This window comes from Pararge aegeria, chromosome 20 (genome assembly GCF_905163445.1).
Source record: "Pararge aegeria chromosome 20, ilParAegt1.1, whole genome shotgun sequence".
Lineage (NCBI taxonomy): Eukaryota > Metazoa > Arthropoda > Insecta > Lepidoptera > Nymphalidae > Pararge > Pararge aegeria.
In genome coordinates, this window is record NC_053199.1 from 15,358,615 (window position 1) to 15,379,406 (window position 20,792).

General features: G+C 37.6%; 2 protein-coding genes across 2 annotated transcripts; both read left to right on the forward strand.

Moving 5' to 3' along the window:
* The first annotated feature begins 2,727 nt into the window (after positions 1–2,727).
* On the forward strand, positions 2,728–10,010 carry LOC120632765 (serine/threonine-protein kinase RIO2). Its single transcript, XM_039902760.1, has 8 exons — positions 2,728–2,802; positions 2,892–3,033; positions 3,298–3,466; positions 4,382–4,591; positions 6,439–6,630; positions 7,834–8,005; positions 9,032–9,145; positions 9,562–10,010. The coding sequence occupies exons 1-8, from the start codon at positions 2,737–2,739 to the stop codon at positions 9,982–9,984; spliced, it is 1,488 nt and encodes a 495-aa protein (XP_039758694.1). The 5' UTR covers positions 2,728–2,736; the 3' UTR covers positions 9,985–10,010.
* Positions 10,011–12,575: 2,565 nt separating this feature from the next.
* LOC120632506 (sorbitol dehydrogenase-like) lies at positions 12,576–20,063 on the forward strand. Its single transcript, XM_039902318.1, has 8 exons — positions 12,576–12,698; positions 13,192–13,225; positions 13,753–13,886; positions 15,245–15,435; positions 16,984–17,168; positions 17,473–17,651; positions 18,202–18,323; positions 19,747–20,063. Exons 1-8 carry the CDS (start codon positions 12,645–12,647, stop codon positions 19,928–19,930), a joined length of 1,083 nt encoding a protein of 360 aa, XP_039758252.1. The 5' UTR covers positions 12,576–12,644; the 3' UTR covers positions 19,931–20,063.
* The last annotated feature ends 729 nt before the right edge of the window (positions 20,064–20,792 follow it).

Below are 20,792 nucleotides of genomic sequence, written 5' to 3' on the forward strand. Positions count from 1 at the left end.
TACTTTCATCAACGACAGATTCTGCGCCAGGTGAAGACGGTATTCCTTATTCTTTCTTGTCAAATCTTGACGACAATAGTCTTAGTTATTATCTTTCTTTAATCAACAATATTATAATTGCGGGTATCGTTCCTGAATCCTGGAGATCACAAACATTGATCTTATTACAGAAGCCGAACAAATCGAGTTCAGATCCAAAATCGTATAGACCAGTAGCTCTATCATCTGTGTTAGCTAAAACTGCTGAACACCTTATTAAAATCAGGTTGGAATGGTTTTTGGAACATAAAAAATTACTATCAAAAACACAGTTTGGTTTCAGGAAAGGTAAATGTACCCTTGACAGCTTGAGCATCTTTACCACAGACATCAGACTCAGTTTCTCCAAAAATGAATCAGTGGTTGCTGCCTTCCTAGATATAAATGCTGCCTATGATAATGTTAACATTTCAATTTTAAAGAGTAAACTGTTAGCCCTGAATATTCCTAGCTTATTAATAAATTTTATTGTAAATATGTTATACGAAAGATATATAAAGTATTCAATAGGCCATTCCCAAAGTGAATTCATTAGTAGAACTGTATGGAAGGGCCTACCACAAGGTTCGGTTTTGAGCCCTATTTTGTATAACATTTATACTTACGATTTGGAAATTTCTGTATTGAGATATGCAAATGTTCTTCAATATGCGGATGATTTGCTTTTATATGTTTCTGGTCGATCATTAGATAATATCAGTGAATTATTAAACTTAGCTTTGAACGATTTAAAGTCTTGGTTAGACAATAATGGTCTAGAACTATCACCATCTAAAAGCTCTGTTGTATTGTTCTCTCGGAAACGAATCCTCCCATGTATTCACATTAGTTACAATAATGTACCGCTAACAGTTACAGATAAATCAAAATTTTTGGGTGTTATATTAGATTCCAAGCTGACTGGGGTTCCTCACTGTGAATATGTTTTATTAAGGTGTGAGCGAAACTTAAATATCTTAAGGTGTCTTTCTGGAGTATGGTGGGGTGCACATCCTTTTACAATGAAACTGTTATACAATGCTTTGATCAGGAGCATTTTAGACTATGGGACATTCTTGTTACACCCTGGTAACACAGGTGCAATTAAAAAGCTTGATTTCGTTCAGTCCAAGGCTTTGAGACTAGTTACAGGTGCCATGAAATCAACTCCAATAAACTGTTTGCAGGTAGAATGCTGTGATCCGCCCTTATATCTTAGGAGACAGTTACTCTGTGATAAATTTTTCTTTCGTACGTTACAGCTTATCTCCCATCCATTATTTCCAAAAGTAAAGCAACTTGCGGATCAGATTGATACCTGTAATTACTGGACTCATAAAGATTCACCGTGTCTTGTAAAAAGCTATAAAAAATATGAAAGCTTGGGAGCTCCCACTCATCGCAGTGTTACTCTGCCTTTATACCAATACAATTACAAAAATCTTATTGCGGTTCCCAAAATTAAGATATAGGACTATTGAAAAATAGCCCTAATATAAAACAGGATTTTATTAATATTGTTAATAATGAATGGTCTGATTGGCACTGTTTATATACCGATGCATCTAAACATGGGAGTAAGAGTTGCGTGGGCGTTGGGGTCTACCATTCACAATACCAAGTTATTCAGCAGATTAAATTTCCACCAGAAACATCAGTTTACACGGGTGAATGTTACGGTTTACTCAAAGCTATTGAATATATTTTAATTCTGAAAATACCAAAAACAATTGTATTTACAGACTCCCGAAGTGCTTTGGAGGCTATTATGGGATTTCCGTTCAAGTCTCATAAGCAGTCTCCAAATGTTTTTCGAATTAGAGATTTACTATATACATCTTCACAGAAAAATTGTAACATAGTGCTGGCTTGGGTTCCAAGTCATGTCGGCATTCCTGGAAATGAAAGAGCGGATCAATTGGCAAATGAGGCTATTCGCATAGGAGACATTGTACCATATACGAATCATTGTTCCGACTTGGCAAACCAAGCCAAGGTTTATCTGTATGAAGAGTGGGATAGGGTATGGAATAATGATAGTTCAGTTGGTAAACATTACAAGAAAATTCAAGTATCCATTCCGAGAAAACCTTGGTTTAGCCAATGCGTTTTTTCTAAAACAGTCACCTCTGTTCTGTGTAGAATGCGCCTGGGTCATGTTTGTACCCCGGCGCACTTGCACAGAGTGAAAATCGTTCCTGATCCTTTTTGTTCCTGTGGGGAGTATGGGGACTTAAACCATGTTTTCTTTACATGCCCTATGTATGATCGTTCTGCCTTTCTTGCTCATCTCGAATCATTAAACATTCCATTTCCCACCTCTATAATTTGTTTATTAAATATCCATTCGTATAAAGTTTATAAAATTGTATCTTTGTTTCTAGAAAAAAATGATATCAAACTATAGAACAAATCGTATAATATATTTATAAAGTAGAATCAATCCCTATCCTTTTCCTATCCAAATAGTTAAGTAGATTAATCCTGATGTTTTATATTTTAAGTTTCCCTAACTTTTATTAAACATATAGACACCTGACATTGGCTAATCTCTGTAAAGCCAGAACAAAAAAAAAAAAAAAGAGAATAATAAAAAATTAAGTCGTAGTTCATATTATGATATTAATCTGTGAGATTGTCACTGTCAAATGTCAAAGTCACGCACCACGCCAGTGTTTATATTGATGTTGGATTTTGCTTAAAAAATATAAAATAATAATGGGCAAACTAGACGTAGCAATGCTACGGTATCTAACATCTGAAGATTTTCGCGTATTAACTGCGGTAAGCGTTCATTCTAAGGAAACCGAGGTTATACAAATCTAATGTATAACCTCGGTTTTCGCACAATATTAATATTAATGTATTTTCAGGTTGAAATGGGAATGAAGAACCATGAGCTTGTCCCAGGATCATTGGTAGCCTCTATTGCTAATCTACGCCACGGTGGAGTGCATAAACTCATGAAGGATCTGTGCAAACATAGACTGCTTACATACGAAAGAGGAAAACAATGTAAGTATTTTATAATAGCTAGTATATACTACCGGAACGCCCTCCCTGCGCAACTTGTAATAAGTTTCCCAAACAATGTAATTTCGCTATTTTATACAATTTACCCGCTGCGTCGAATCGCCCGTGGGTACAATTTTCTACCAGAATTTGGGCTATCAAATTAAAAGAATATTGTTAGTTTGTTCCTAAATGAGGGACCATGTAAACTCAATGGAATTAATAATGTCAGCAGGGATTCAAATCATGGTTTGCTTTTGTTCACAGATGATGGTTTTCGACTCACAAATGCTGGGTATGACTACTTGGCACTTAAAGCTCTAACAAACAGGAAGGTTATTGCGTCATTTGGGAATCAAATTGGGGTTGGTAAAGAGTCAAATATATACACTGTTGCTGATGAAGACAGAAATCCTTTGTGTCTTAAACTACACAGGTAATACTGGCACATTTAAATTATTGACACTATCAAAGAAGTTCTTAGGGTTCCCACACCTTGTGATGGTAAAATGAAACTTAGACTTAATAAACTTAAATTTACTTTGTCAAGTGGAAGGCTTTGCCCGTGGCCATGTACCACCTTTCCGACAAAGACATGCTGCCAAACAATTTAGCATTCCGGTACGCGTACTGATTAGTCGTATGTACCCCTAACAGGTTATGCTGCTACCATCTTAGCATTGTAACTTATCACCAGGTGACCAGGCTAACTCTGAAGAGAAGCAGTGTATTGGAAAAATTATTGATGAAGAAGTGTATTGGAATAATTATTGACGACCTCCCTGGCGTAACGGTGAGAGTTGTGAATTGAGTAGGAGGTCCTGGGTTCGATTCCCGGCAGGAGCAATTTGGAATTCTGTAATTTCTGAATTATCGGTGGTTTGGTCTCGTGGGAGGCTTTGGCTGTGTCTGGTTACCACCCTACTTATAAAGACTTGCCGCTAAGTGAATCGTATATGTCGCCTAGTAACTGATTAGGGAATATGACTACCATACTCCCCAACAGGTTAGCCCGCGACCATCTTAGACTGCATCATCACTTACCACCCGGTAATTACAGTCAAGGGCTGACTTGTAGTCATCATCATCATCATCATATCAACCGATAGACGTCCACTTTTGGACATAGATCTTTTGTAGGGAGTTCCAAATTCCACGGTTCTGTGCCGCTTGGATCCAGCGGCTACCTGCGACGGGCTTAATGTCGTCTGACCACCTCGTTGGGGGTCGACCAACGCTGCGCTTACCAGTTCGGGGCTGCCATTCCAGCACCTTGGGACCCCAACGTCCATCCTCTCTCCGAACTATGTGTGTGTCGAATAAAAAACAATTGAGATAATAACGCGTGCAGGTTAGGGCGCACATGCTTCCGCAACATCAAGGACAAACGCGACTACCATGCGCACCGTAACCGCGCCTCCTGGCTATACTTGTCGCGCATCTCCGCTACCAAGGAGTTCGCCTACATGAAGGCGCTGTATGACCGTGACTTCCCCGTGCCGCGCCCCGTGGACTTCAACAGACATTGCGTGGTCATGGACCTGGTCACTGGTGGACCACTGTGAGTACCTACAGCTTTTAAAACTGTGTCTAGAGCTCTATGAAAAACGCTGCATGAGCGTGGCTACCCCATGCCTCGCCCCGTGGACTTCAACAGGTATTGCGTGGTTATAGACCTGTTCACTGGTTGACCACTGTGAGTACAGCTTCTAAAGCTGTCTTCAGAATTCAAAGAAGAAGTTATTTTACTTGAAGACCCTGCACGAGCGCGACAACTTCGTACTGCGCCTCATCCGTGGATGTAGACCTGGTCCCTGTGAATCCAGCTTCAAAAACTGTCAAAGCTCCACAGAGTTTCTCAAACTTAGGTGTCAGCCTCGGTAGTATTAAGAGGAAAAAAAACCTTACTAGTAAGTAAGGTTTTTAGTTTTTTTTCTTTAGTTAATAGTATTCAAAGGCATATACCAGGGAAACATAGAACATTGTGATTACGCATAAAAGAAAGCCCATATTCATATCTTACAGCGTTTAATCGTTTTAGTATCTCTAATTACAGCATAACACGTTATAAAGTCCAATATCAATCTATCTGAACTTAAAGCACATAGCTTCTTCAATCTTCCCTTGACACTTCGGTACTCTGCTGTACCTCTTTTTTCCCGCCATATTCATAACCTTCCTTTTTTGTGGGTTCCTGTCATTTTGAATTCCTACTCCAACTTATATAAACCACAGATAATTCATTTATTTACTAGGTTCACCAACAGATTATACACTGAAACTAGCTTAGGAAGTACAAAATTGAGAAACATAAAGTTGTAGTGTGATCCAATTACTGGTAAACCCGCATGCGTACCTTTAAAAAAAACACAAGTGCGGGGTTGCAAGTTTACAATATTTATATTTATAATAATATAGTATTTGTAAGACAACATATTAGTCTTTATAAACAAAAAGTGGATATAAACAGTCGACTTACAAGAAATGGTCATAAATTTGTGACATCTTCATATCGTCTGCGAAAGGTACAGAAGTCATTTGTGGGATTGAGTATAAGCTTTTACAATATGATTCCTAAGGTAACTTTGGACCTACCAATGCATAAGTTTAAAGAATGTGTTAAAACACATTTATTACAGCGATGTTATTATACAATTGATGAATTTCTTAATGACAAGGTTGCTTGGAAGCATCCGGCTCCGCTTTCATCTCTCACAAGATAGAAAAATGAATGTTAAAATGTAAAATGTAAATTTTTGATGTTGGAAAAGAGCAACTGCTGTGTTTCTTGCCGGCTTCTTCTCGGTATAATCTGCCTTCCGAACCGGTGGTAGAGTCACTACAAACAGACAGACTTGAACAGACACGTTTCAAAAGTGCTTATATTAGGCCTACTTAAAATAAATGAATTTTGAATTTGGAATTTTTTGACAATGATATTATTGTCGTACAACATTGAAGTTGAAAACAGCTTGAATCAAAACAAAACCGAAATGTACGAGGCAATTGTAAACTAGCTGTATTAATATATAGTTGCAGATTTTTTTTATATTGCTGAAGAGAACATGAGTTGATGTCGGGACGAGTAGTAGATTATGCATAATTTTGACCAGTCTGAACAAAGATACCTTTTTCCTTAACCAAACATACGGACAAAGGCAGATTTGCTAACACACATGCAGTGGCGAGCATAGATGGTATGCACAGGGTATGCAGATGATATAAAATGTAAAAATCTATAATACAAGTTATAAATACTTAAGGGTAAGCTTTTTGTGACTCTTACAAAGCCTATCCTTAGGTTTTTTATAACTCGTACTGGAGATTTTTTTCATTTTATATCATCTGCATACCCTGCGCATACCTTGTAATCACGCCACTGCACGCATGGTATTCATGCTTCATCAGGACGCACGTGACGGCCGTGGAGGACGTGGAGGGCCTGTACGACGAGCTGATGGGGCTGGTGGTGCGGCTGGGCAACTGCGGCGTCATCCACGGCGACTTCAACGAGTTCAACATTATGATCGACGCGCACGGACGCCCCATTATCATCGACTTCCCGCAGATGGTGTCCACCAAGCATCCCAATGCAGAGCTGTGAGTGTTTCCTAGTTCACTAGAAATTCTGTACCAATCTTCATAAGCTGGGCAGTTTATCCTATCAAACCATTACCCACTACCCACTTCAGTGCGCAGGTTTCCACAATGAGAAGGGGTTAAGGCCACGCTGGCGTCGTGCGGATTGGTGGACCCTTTTGAGAACATTATGGAGAACTTTTGTTTTTAAAAAGCGTTAAGTCAAAACTTAGTAGTTCTAGAGTTTTTTGTGCCGGTGCTCACCCGGGGAAGTACTACTACCATGATTATTTCTGCCGCTAAGCAGCATTGTGGCAATGCTGCTTAGCGGTTCCGGTCTGAAGGCCGTGGTTGCTGGTGTACATGAGGCTTAACACCTACGCCTCAGTTTGGTGGACACAGGCGACACGATACGGACGTGTTCCTTGCACGCCCTGCGAAGTGTTGCCCTGTTGCCATATGCTACGTCTGTGGCCATAATTATGCTCGGTCCGTCAATTATAACTATAAGGGGGCGTCCATAAATTACGTGAGGTGTTTTTTTAAATTTTCTGCCCCTCCCTCCCCCCTGGTGAGATGTCGTGAGATTTCATTCAACCCCCTCCCCCATCCCCCAATCTCACGTGAGATTTTTCAAAATGTGAGTTTCTTACGTAAACGCGTTGGATTATTATTGTAATAAGAAAAAAACAAATTTGCTTCATGCTTTTATTTACGACTATTCAAGACTAGTAATCAATATTGCTGAGAGTTTAATTATAAGTGTAATAAAAATTTAACAATAGAATACTTAAATCGTAACTACTGTGATTAAAAAAAGAATATCTACTCTAAAACGTCGAAGTATGAATGAAATTAGACCAAAATAGTATATTTTTTTTTTGTTTCAATCAGAAAAAAAATTGCGTGATATTTGCCGAGACCCCCCCTCTCTCCAACGTAAGATTAGATGAGATTTAACTCGACCCCCTCCCCCCCTTAAACACCTCACGTAATTTATGGACGCCCCCTAACATACAAAAAAAGCCAGAGCTAAGATATTGTATCCAAATTTGAGCTTTAATACAATGCAAATAAGATTCATTTCAGTCCGATGTTCAAGTATTTCTATAATCGAAAACGACTCTTCGATTGCGAGCAAGCAAATGTAGTAGTAAGGCTACAGGGGAGATTGCAGTCAAAGGCTAACTTGTGCAAAAAATAAAATTACTAATCTTATTACAGCTATTTCGATCGCGATGTGAAATGTGTGCGCGATTTCTTCAAGCGCCGCTTCGGGTACGAGAGCAGCCTGTATCCGCGGTTCACTGACCTCGAGCGGGACGACCATATGGACGAGGAGGTGGCGTGCTCGGGATACAAGCGGACCAAGGGGATCGAGGATGAGTTGATGCAGGTGACTAAAGTTATGCTAACGTGACCGATTCGTTCGGCATACCGGGGCGTAAGTTGTATTATTTAAAAAACGAAGAACACGGAAAGAAGGTTTTATATATTAACTAACTCTTGGTTGCGTTAAGTCACTAATGCCCGTTTTCACTAAACTTACGCATCGCCTTAATCGAATGCCTAACTAAAGACGTTACATCAACTTTTAGGTGATAACTATTGGTGAACGGTTGATGTATGCCTAGGAATCTCCTTAGGTTAGGCGATACTTATTTTGATTTACTTATATAGATATTGCCTTGTTCGTCGTGAGTGAAAACGGGTATAACTCTGTGCTAATATTTCAAAAGGTGTTTTGTATTTCTCGGTTTCAAAATATTGGATCTAGTTTTTCAGAACGCGCAAGCTCGACACAATGATTGTCGTTTTATATTAGTCTATAAACTTACTATTCAAAATGGCTTGTCCATAATTTATTTGCAAAATAACAATAAACAATTAGCTCTAGCTGCGAGCTAAGGTTCGAGGCCAGGTCACTAGGTCACAAATGTTCGTTTGTACAAGTTGGAAGTAGCTTCGCTTCGCGCTCAGAGCAGACTGACTCAGTTCCGACGTACGCCTGGTTTTATACCCGTTTTTTTAAATTATAGAACTTTTTTTTACACGGAACTCCTAAACAAAGACAATGTTTCAGGTTTTGATTTAAGAACCATTCTAGTACCTGCCTACCTACTACCAATTCTAAACTTTAACCGATGTACCTACCTAATTATAGCGAGGGAATTTTATTTATATGGAATATGTTTATTGATGTAGTGAGTAGGTGGGTGTTAATTAATTTCCTTAGATGTTACCCTTTGTCGAAGGCACGGTGGTGTACGGTAAAATTCGTAAGAATTTATGATGACACCATAATAGTTTTAAGTCTACCTATGAATTTTCGTTAGTAAATTTATTTATTATCTTCTTGTGAGTACCTTCCGATATTTAACCTAGAAATAAGTTTTTTCGTAACAATATCAATTTCTTCTAGGAAATGGGTATATGTCTGGAAGTGAGTGACGACGAAGCGAGTGGCGAAAAAGATGATACTGAAGATCAGCAAACTAAATACTCCGAGGATCAATTAGCCGTTCTCAGAAAACAGGTCAGCTTTTGTGCCTCGTAGCGAGACAAACGGTCTTACAGAGCTATTTTATATAAATTTAAATGTTTTCTCTCATTAAAGTGACAGAATCTTTAACAGTAAATATTTTGTACTAGCCCGCGAATTGGATCAGTTTTTAATTCCATAGGAATCGTTCGTTCGTTATACCAGTTCTGGTACTTATGAAAATGTATTTGTGTCCTCTACAATTTTAATTTGTGTCCTCTCTGGCGACACTCTGTCGTCGACGCGTGGGTACCATTTAAGCAACTTTTCTGTCCATCGCCCATCTGTCGCTCTCTCTGGCTGTGTGTTTAAGGATAACAGCTAGTTATGCCGCGCCAATTATTGCTGGTACTGGCAAAAATAATTCCAAAGTTAATTCCAAAGTTAATTTTATATCCATTTTTTTCTAGGTTTCCGACTCTATACAACACGATGAATCCAAACTATCAACACAAAACGTAACCGACAACATAACCAATTTACATATAGATGACAAAACTGACGCAGAAGAAATACCCACATTAGTTTCCACAGAAGATATACAGAACAAAGATGGAAAAGAAGAACTTGACAAAAACTCCCAGAAGTACCGACTAGCTATGATAGAGAAGGCCTTATCAGATGTTAGGTCGATGAGATCTTATACATCTGCCAGTACGATAGCCCCAGAAGTGGTAAAGCAGCAAGTGAAGAAGAATCTAGAAGTTAGGGAGAAGAAGATGGCGCGAAAGCACGCGATAGCGAAGGGAGAAGCGAGCGCAGTGACTCGTGAGCGAAGAGACAACAGAGAGACCATCCGGGAGAGCCACGGCCTGTGGGGTTGGGACGAATGATGATAGATATAAACACAGCTATATTATTCATTCGTTTTTATTGACTCCTTTCTCACTTCCTCCACACTCACTCTTACACCAGTGGTGTAAGAATTTCAGTCGTACAGTACCGGCTTATAATGCATCGCTCGCAAGAGAAAAATTAATGTTATATTGTAAAATTCTTATGTTGGAAAAGAGCCACCGCAGAGTTTTTTGCGTGCTACTTCTCTGTAGAGATTCTGACTTCCAGCCCAATGGTGGAGTCACTATAAGCAGACATACACAACCTTTTACTTCTAAAGTAGTACTAGTGAAATTTGCCGATTGGCGCAGTTTGCAGCAACCCTGCTTTCTGAGCCCAATGCCGTGGGTTCGATTCCCACTACTGGAAAAGGTTTGTGTGATGAGCATGAATGTTTTTCAGTGTCTGGGTGTTTATATGTATATTTTAAGTATTTATGTATATAATTCATAAAAATATTAATCAGTCATCTTAGTACCCATAACACAAGCTACGCTTACTTTGGGGCTAGATTGCGATGTGTGTATTTTCGTAGTATATTTATTTATATATTACAAATTTTTGGGCACACTGAATTTCGTTGGATGTTATGTTTCAAAATATGGCCACCCGGCGCGTTACTTTTGGCGCGTTGTTATAAACACACATAAAGAGTTAAAGTAAAATACATAAATACTGACAATATTCAGATAAACACACAGACACTGAAAAATATTCATGTTGTTCACACAAATACTTTTCCTATTGTGGGAATCGACCCTACAGCATTGGGACTCAGAAAGCAGCGTGACCACGGCCCCAATTGGCGGTGACTTAAAACCTAATAGTTTTTGAGTAAATCACTGTTATAGTTTTTATACATAGAATCATCTGATTCTATGTATATAGTAACGAAATATTATGCTGTAGGTATCTACCTACAGCATAATATTTCATGCAAAATTAAAATCATGTGACTACTGCCACTTTATTAGGTACGCATCGCGTAGCGTAGATACTATGCGCGTGTCGGTCTTTTATTTAATTTTAATAGGGTTGTCAAGTAAACACCTAAAATATTTTGAATTCGTTTGTATGGAGAAATAAATATTCTTCTTTTGATTTAATATTTTTACAGGTGATTCCTTATGAAATGCACTAAGAAAGCGGAGAGAAGAAATAGCCATGATGACAATAACAAAGAATCGCTAAAATATTGTATTTATCTATAGATATATGATTCCTGTAGTATAAAAACGTAAATATTTTTATTTATAATTTAAGTGACATTGGTATTTATTTTCAATAAATAAAACTGCAAAAACTAGCGAGCCGCTATAAAAGGTGAAACGCCCAATTCAAAATTACGACGTGACGTCCATATAATCATATTTTTGTTCCGTCGAAAATCTCTGCGTACAATATCAAGTATTTTATGTAATAACTATCAGCTGCTAACTTTTTAATTTAAGCTACGGAACAAGGACTTCCCGAGTGCAGCATGACAACCAGCGTGCATTTTCACGCGAAATATTTATTATAATCGCCTGCCCAAATTTCAAATTGTTGTATTTAAACCCGCCAACATGCTTTGGAGCAGCATCGTGGGTCTGTGATATAAACTCGTCTCTCCTGTGGTATTGGAAGCCTGTGCCCAGAAGTAGAACGGTCGGCTGATGACGATGATGATATTATGGTGATTCTTTAAATTTGTAATTTAATTACGTTCGGGTCTCTGTAAGGAGCTGTTATTTCGAGATCACAAACAAACACTTTATTTGTAAACATTGAAGCAGTTAGCTAATTAGCGCTTTATCTACGTTAAATGACTTTTATATACAAACTGTTCTATCTCTATGCAAATGAACATAAATACTAACCATACAAATATTGTTGAAATGTACGTCTGTAATTTAGGATTTATTTCTTATATTTAGACGATTATTTACTTATTTAAATCAGAGGTCACGACAGACTTTTTGTTGGTTCGATAACCGAGCCGGAAACGGGGACAAAGGACGTCAAAAAAAATTAAAAAATACTATCCCGCTGTCCCCGCTATCCAACTGGCCCCGTTAATAGCAGTCAGTGGGATTTAAAAAAAAATCCGCGATGGAAAATATCCAAACTATCTTAGTTAGGGCACAATAGCCGCTTTTGTGTTCTGAAAATTTAAAAGTATCGATTATTTTACAAAAAAAAAGGTTTTAATATACTATAAATACCCTTAGTATTTACATAGAGGTAAAATACTTTTTAATTCATTCCATTTCTTGAACAAAAGAGTTCTTTGTAGAGAGTAATTATTAATGAATTTTGAATTTGAATACATATGTATGTATGTAATATATGTAGAACTATACCTAAATTTATTGGACACACATCTCCCAATTAAACTTCTCTAAGGGATGCTTTAAAAAAACATACGCGGCCAACTGCTTGTGCAATATATATGTGAAGAATAACGGATGAATGTTTGTAGGAGACCGCGTGTATGTAATTGCGTTGTTCCCTATGAGTTTAAAGTCGGACGAAGCAGCGGGCACAGCCGGTTTATGGTATCGATTGGCTAATAGTTATTGTAATTCGTAACCTCTGTGTTTACTAGCAATTCCAAAGAGCATATAAACCCGACGCTGGAAGCAATCATGTCAGTGTTTCTAGGTGGAGGTAAACGATGGCACAAGATAACCTGGGAGCTGTTTTGTACAAAACAAAAGATTTACGATTGGTAAGTTTAGCTATACCTATTTGTTTTTTTTTTATTTACGGAATGAACTGATGACGTTTTATGTGTTTGGTGTTATAGGATGTGCGCTTGTTACTTCCGCTACAAATAAGCACAACTGATGGCTGTCACTGCGTATCTTTTTATGAAAATTTTGTTATTTCTTTGAATGTATTGATCTCAGGAAAATTTTGTGAGCAGATCTTCATTATTATAGTACCGAATATTCCATCGGCTCACTACCCCCTTTCCAATTTTTGAAATTAAATGTACTTATAGTATGTAGTAATCGTTAAATGTACCTAAATGCGTATTGGGTTAAACTGTCATTTAGATGAAGACTTTTAAGTTATTTAACTTTGTTTAGAAGAATAAAATTTATTTTAAAGCTAAATTAATATAATATAATTATTCAAGTAATATTATATTAAAACATTGATTTAATAATTTAATATTATACTGTTTGTAATCTCTCTCTTTAAATTTTTTTTTCCAGGAACAAACACCAATCCCAGTAATAGAAGATGATGGTAAGTTACCTACCTATTAAGTAAAGGAAATGGCAATTTTTCCTTAGTTTTCTTTAAATGTAAAAATTTTTTTCTCTATGAATATTAAACTTACTATACGTTTTTTTTTTAAATGCACAAGAAAAGCAATATAATAGGGCAAGAAAAAACCATAAAAAATATATTCAGAAAATTACTTACTAAAACTAGCTCAGACTAAATTAGAAATACGAATAAAAATATTTACAGATTTTAACCTAATACTTAAAATAAATATTATAATGCATTTTTTATTATTTTTTAATATGATAACAACATAATTTACACTAAAAATATCATTTTCATTACATAGCGAGAAAACTGAAAGATCTATATTTTAAAATGAATTACGAAAGGTCTTCATTTGATCATCCATAAAAAAATATAGATCACGCTTACGCTGATGTTAAATATTTGTTAACGTTTGTTAACTGGTAGCCCATCTGTGAAAACCAATTGAATCGCCCACTGCTGGGCAATTGTCAAGCTTTTATTTTAATGTATTACAGAGGTACTCTTGCGCATGGACTGTGTGGGCATTTGCGGCTCGGACGTGCACTTCTGGCAAAACGGCTCGTGCGGAAACTTTGTGGTCAGAGCGCCCATGATCATGGGTCATGAGGCTTCTGGGGTCGTCGCCAAGGTACTTAGTGCTATCCTTTTCTTCGCCATGGTCTTTTCTACTTCTTCTTCTACTCTTTTTTAGGACAGTAGGTATTACCTTTTGGATCTATCGAATAAGTTTAGTCGTACAATTTAAGAGATTTTTGTAAGACATAATTGGCACCAATAAGAACTTTCATGGGTTGTGTCAACCACCGTGCCTCGGAAAGAAGATTAAGACAGGTTAATGATGAAGTATTCGAACAGTGCAAAACTACTTAAAATTATTACATTCAGGGGACAAAAAGTTAAAAATCGCAAATATTTCGGGTCACTAGGATATTAAATGTAACTATTTTTATGGCCTACCTTATATATTAATTAACTTAATAGAAAATAATATCCAATAATAACTTTATATATATATTACTTGTGTGCGTGTGTATGTCACTGAACTCCTCCTAAACGGCTGGACCGATTTGAATGATTTTTTGTTATGCGTTTGGGTGGCACCCTGGATGGTTTATATTCACAAATCAGCCCGACAGAGGGCGCTGGGGTCCGCTAGTCTTTTTATAAATTCTAGAGTATATTATAATCGTAATAGCATAGTTCGCAGCTCCAATCAAAGATCAAGTGCAGCGTAGGTTATCGTTTTGTTTGTTTCTAAGTGCATCTTGATAGCTTTCAATGACATAACTGGTATAATAATTTTAGCTATCATACACGTGCAACAAATCGGGAAAGTCGGTTTTATTAAACGTTTTTAAATAAATTTGTTTAAACGAAACCGAAATTGGAATACGGATTCAAACTCTACGCTCACCAATAATAGCACGATACCGCAGGAGCTGTTAGGATCCTTGTTTGTTGCTTAATCATGTATTTAAATAATGAACTAGGTGCATGAATTTATCTAAAGCTTTTGATTGCGCTTAACTTAAAACCTAAATTCTTTAACTATGGCATCAGAACATTGTTCTTGATATGATTGCCTATAAGCTTAGTTATAGAATCCAGATGACATACGAGGCACAAAATTTTAGGGTGCATCTACCTTAATAGGTGTTCCACAGGGCTCAGTTTGGGTACCCTTCCTATTTTTGATTTTTATAAAATACCAAACACAACATGTCAGCGTCACTTGTTAAATTTCACTATTCTATGCTTTGCTTGTGGGAAAAGATATGGATGAATTTAGCACTGCCAAACTAAACAGGGTACCTATTTACGACCAAATTAAATTTTGTAAAATTGTATGCATTGCGTACATCACTTCCATAACCCATCACTTTTATTTAAACTAACACAAAAATAAGCATGGCGGCAGTACTTCCGTGTTCCTACGAGCTCTGCTCTGTAGAGATCTACTACTACTAAACGTTACTACTATTGTAGTTGGGAGCCAAAGTAAAGAACCTGAAGGTGGGTGACCGTGTGGCGATTGAGCCGGGCAAGCCATGTCGCTACTGCGAGTTCTGCAAGACGGGCCGCTACCACCTGTGTCCTGAGATGCAGTTCTGCGCTGCGCCGCCCACGCACGGCAACCTGGTGCGGTACTACAAACACCCGGGCGACTTCTGCTACAAGTACGTCATACTTTTGCATTGGATAGAAGCAGGCGTTACTTTGTGGAAGCGCATGATATATTATGAAAATTAAGCTTAATTTGCTATACTACGCGAAAAGCAGGAGAATCGTGTAATTTATAATTTCTTCAATCCTTCACACTAAACAGATCTTCGGCAATGTACCCTCTACCCACGTTTCGCTCCGAAACCGGGGCATCCTTACGAGATGTTGACTTTACAATGAATAATGGTTAAGTTAACTCTTGCATGTTTTCTCGAACAATTAAATAATCATCATCACCAAAGCTCCACAGCCCTAATTGGGTCGTTCAGAAGCAGCTTCCTTGCAACTTCGAACTCCCAAAACCCTCTCTTCTTCATCACTCCACTTCTGAGTCGCCCTCGGCCATTCATTGCACAAGTCCCGCCCAATGCATTCATAACAGTTTAAGGTTTCCGAAGGCATATGGCTCTTTAAAAAGCACGTAAAGTTTATGGTATCGAATGCACCAAAAACTGCAATCCGATAACGGGTATCCTGAACAGCACCAGACACTCGTCTCAAGACCTGTTTTATTGAAAAATGAGCAACTGTTTTCGTCTTTCTTGCTTGCCAACACTCAGCGTCATGTATAATATATTGACCGTAGCAATATCTTATAAACGGTTATTTTCGGGCAAGATTTTTGATAGAAGATAAGGAGAAAATAATATTATTTATTATTTATTCACGAATATAAACAGAAGAGACCAGTCACCAGCTTAGATTGCATTTTAAACTATTTGAGGTGATCTTGGTAACAATCCTTAAGCAAAGTCAAAAGTCAAAAATATATTTTTTCAAGTAGGCCCATAGGTGGCACTTTTGATGCGTACATAAGAATTACACGGTAGTGAGATGATGGCGATAACCACATTCGTAAACTTAAAACTAAAGCTACGAGGGTTCCAAACGCGTCCTGGTCTAAGAAGAAGCCCACAACAAACTTAGCCGGGTGTTTTTTTTTGTTATCACCATCTCACAATGTCATTTTAAATTATTAGAAGAGACCTGAGAGAACCTGGTTAGAGCAATAATTTACACCCAAGCTTTTTTTATCGATTACGTAGTCCTTTATACTATAATAGGACTTTTCTATAAGCTTACGTTTAATACTAACTTTGAACTTTTTAAGAGACATCTCCAAGATGTCAATTTGTTGTTTATTGTAGAATTGTATGCAATTTTCTTTAAACGAATTATGAATTTTATGTAACCTAGTATATTGCACTGTAAGTTTATTCTTACTTCTAATGTTTAAATTATTGCAGTCACATTTTTTCTTCAATTTAGAAATGTTTTTATGAACGTACATTAAATTTTCAAATATGTACTGACTATACACTGTCATTATTTTAAGCTTGGACTATAATCTGGAAAAGGCATTTCAACTCATATCGACTGAACAGTACAACATCCCATAGTAAGAGTAGCGTTTGGCAAAACAACCTCATTGATTACCTAGAGATGTGTCTATTTTTATAAAATCTTCTTGAAAAAAAATTAACTTAGGAATTCATATCTAGATTGCCAGACCATGTGTCAATGGAGGAAGGTGCTCTACTGGAGCCACTTTCAGTAGGCATACATGCGTGTCGGCGTGGCGGAGTGACTGGTGGAGACGTGGTACTGGTGCTTGGTGCCGGGCCGATTGGCCTGGTCACTTTATTGGCCGCCAAGGCCATGGGAGCAAGCAAGGTTCTCATCACAGGTGAGATTTTACTTCTAGCTTTTTAAAATTCCATTTTAAGTTACCCCAACAATCTTACAATAATGGTAATTGATGAAACAATCTAAGACGGTAGCGGGCAAACCTGTTAGGGCAAGTGTATCAAACTTATACCCCTAATCGCTTTCAACGCGATATCGTACCGGAACGTTAAACCGCTTTCGCTGTTAAAGGCTGCACGTCTTTTCGAAGCTTCTACCTAATTTTAATACAATTTGCCAGATACATTTGTAATGTAGTTTGTTATTTGATTAATATACGTTGAGTTTACCCATTTTTATTCTAGATATCCTTCAAGCTCGATTAGACGTAGCCAAGGAATTGGGTGCAGATTTCACTCTCCTAGTCTCCCGGGACTCTCAAGAAGCAGATTTAGTTAGAAAGGTCCACGAACTACTCGGAGGTCACCCGAATATTTCCTTTGATGCCAGCGGGGCAGAGTCCACTGTGCGATTGGCTTTATTGGTGAGTATATTATATTTATAAAATTTTAAAATATATTAAAGGTGCTCGAATGGCGACCGGTAAACGCAGCGTTGCTAGATCCCCGATGAGGTGGACAAATTACATCAAACGAGTCGCAGGTGGCCGCTGGACCTAAGCTGCACAACACCGAGGTATTTGGACCTACGGACCTACAAGGGATCTATGTCTACCAGTGGACGACCATTAGTTGAAATTATGATGAACGAAGGTTTCAAGTGCCCTGGTAAAGTATACCAGGCTGCGTTTGAATGTTTCGCACTGTAAGGGAGCTGTGGTGATGCGCTCCACCCTAGACCGTACCAATAGGAAGATCTTCCTTCGAGCGGGTGATCGTGCTCGGGGACTGAGGTCCGACCATTCATCTTTGGAAGTTGTATATATGGTCAATTTTTGTGAACACTTCGTTAGCGCGATGCAGGATCTTTGTTGCGCCATCTAGTTTGGTAATGTGGTGACCGCCACATTACGTTTATCAAATTTAGAAGTCACCAAGAAACTCACCTGGTGCTCTGTCACATTTCCATGTCAGGCGACCAAGTCTGGTGGCGTAGCAGTTCTGGTGGGAATGGGCAGTGCCGAGCTCAAGGTGCCGCTGGCGGGCGCGGTGGCCAGGGAGGTGGACATCCGTGGCATCTTCCGATATGTTAACGAGTGAGTAAATTTACCTTATTATTCACAACTTTAACAACACCCGTGGGAAGAGGAGGGTTGGTGACAATATTCTGGGCTGAATTTGCATTTGCTGAATGGAATTGCATTCCATTTATACAGTAAAATTTAAAAAAAAAAAACTGTTTTGTTCAGGTTTTTACAAAATTAATCCTTAAATTCAAATTCAAATTCTTTTATTTGCATAAAACATTGTAGGTATACATGTTCAGTCATAATATATGACCTGCAAATCTTAATTTAAACAAATTCATTTGTATAATAACTAAAAAAACATCAAAATAATCAAAATATGTCGGCTGAATATAATAAAAATGTCATTTATTTTACTGTAGGGAATAATAAATTCAATTAAAAAATAACATATAAATTAAATTAGTACCTAAGTAAATTATATTCTATTATTCAAGAACTCTTTTACCGATTAATAGCATTTATCAACCAACCAGTCACGCAATTTTGCCTTGAATTTCAAAAATGGCAAATCTTTAATTGCTGTAGGCAATTTTAACTTTTAAAACTCGCGATAACTTCTAAATTAAATATTCTTTTGGAATGAATTAAATAGTATTTCACTGATGTAAATACACTTGATAAACACATTTATTTGAATATGAATTCACACTGCGATACTTATGTTACTAACTTTTGTTTTTACTGGCGATCAGAAAAAAATTAGAACATAAAACCTGCTCATGCAAATTAGCTATATTTGTAAGATATATCCGCGGACTTTTTCGAAGCTAGTATTTGAGTACATAATTTTCAATTTCTATATTTTTTTTAGCGCATGGCAAGTGATGAATTTTATAGGCCAAATTTGCTACTTTTGTTAAATTATTGCAATTTTCACGAGAAAAATAAATTATAGCCTATGTTATTTCGTGATAGTTTAGCTTTCTTTTGGCGAAGGAATGGTTATAATCGGCGCAGTATTTTGGGAGCCTATTATTTTATTTAGCTCTTATATTATTAGTAGATACTAGGTATACAATCTGTAAATGAAAACCGAAATATGACTTCACAGGCTTTAAAAGTACTCTGAGACTTATCCGTGAAACCGAAACGTTTATATTTTTTGAGTAAACCACTGCCATAGTTTTTACTAAAAGAAATCAGCTACAGCCTTAACATCACTTGCAGTATGAAAACCTTGTGACTCCTGCCACTTCATTAGGTACGCGTCGCGTAGCGTAGGTACTATGCTCGTGTCGGTCTTTTATCTTCACTAGGGTCGTCATAAGTAAACACTTATGTTTTGAATTAGTTTGTATGGGAAATTAAATATGCTTCTTTTTATTTAATATATTTGCAGCGTGATTCCTTATGAAATATATTTATGCACCCTTGAACAGTATTTCGTATTTCGGGTGCACGTTGTATATTGTATGGATGCCTCGTGCAGGTACCCCATCGCGCTGGCCATGGTGGCGAGCGGCAAGGTCAACGTGCGGCCGCTGGTGACGCACCACTTCGGCCTGGAGCAGAGCCTGGAGGCCTACGAGGTGGCGCGGCGCGGGCTCGGCATCAAGGTCATGATCCACGTGCAGCCCAGGGACGCCAACAACACGCACAAGTTCACCAAATAACGAAGACGATAGAGTTATAACAACTAACGTTTGTAGCAGAAGTAGCCACAATGAAATTTGATTGTTACCATAAATTTTTGAACCTAAGCCATACTTTTGTATACATTAAATAAAACTTTTTTAATAATAACTATAATATGTTTTCTTTCCCATTTTCGACTATTTTATATGACGGCTGATTGGCGCAGCGGGCAGCGACCCTGAATTCTGAGTCCAAGGCTATGGGTTCTACGGGAAAATGTTTGTGTGATGAGCATGAATTTTCAGTGTTTTCGTGTATTTTATAAGTGTATAATATTCTTAAAAATATATACAAGTCATCTTGGTTGCCATACCACAAGCTACGCTTACTTTGGGGCTAGATGTCGATATGTATTCTGTCGCAGTATATTTATTTATTATTTATTTAATTACTGTAACCTTCAGCCCTATTTGAACACAGTAGCAGTAGTGATTTTTGTGACAAGAGCTCGTGCTGAACAACATTCTGTGTTCCGGTCTAAAGGGCGTGGTTACCGCTGTAATAACAGGTACTCGTACGTATACGTATACTTCTTCAGCCTCAGGTTGATGGACATTGGACACAAGTAGGCACGTAACAGGACGTGTTCATTACAAGCCCTGCGAAGTGTTATTCCTTCTATAGGCGATGGTTCAGGCGGGCCACCTGCTTGGCCATTAATTATTACTATAACAAAACACCCTATCTTTCATAACTACATATAAATATAATTTCAATAAACATTCTGATAAACTGAAGAAAAAATAGACTTGAACGGTTTCGTTCGGATTATTGATTTGGCAACGATATATCAACGCGTTTGCTTACACGTGCCGTTTTTTTGTTTTGGTTAACTCCTTT

What these genes read in the sequence shown, in the direction of transcription:
- LOC120632765 (XM_039902760.1), top strand. Translation starts at nt 2,737, where the DNA reads ATGGGCAAACTAGACGTAGCAATGCTACGGTATCTAACATCTGAAGAT. An exon ending in ATTTTCGCGTATTAACTGCG is followed by an intron (nt 2,803 to 2,891) that starts GTAAGCGTTCAT and finishes ATGTATTTTCAG; the next exon opens with GTTGAAATGGGAATGAAGAA. An exon ending in CTGGTCACTGGTGGACCACT is followed by an intron (nt 4,592 to 6,438) that starts GTGAGTACCTAC and finishes ATGCTTCATCAG; the next exon opens with GACGCACGTGACGGCCGTGG.
- LOC120632506 (XM_039902318.1), top strand. Translation starts at nt 12,645, where the DNA reads ATGGCACAAGATAACCTGGGAGCTGTTTTGTACAAAACAAAAGATTTA. An exon ending in CCGGGCGACTTCTGCTACAA is followed by an intron (nt 15,436 to 16,983) that starts GTACGTCATACT and finishes ATTCATATCTAG; the next exon opens with ATTGCCAGACCATGTGTCAA. An exon ending in CTGTGCGATTGGCTTTATTG is followed by an intron (nt 17,652 to 18,201) that starts GTGAGTATATTA and finishes TTTCCATGTCAG; the next exon opens with GCGACCAAGTCTGGTGGCGT.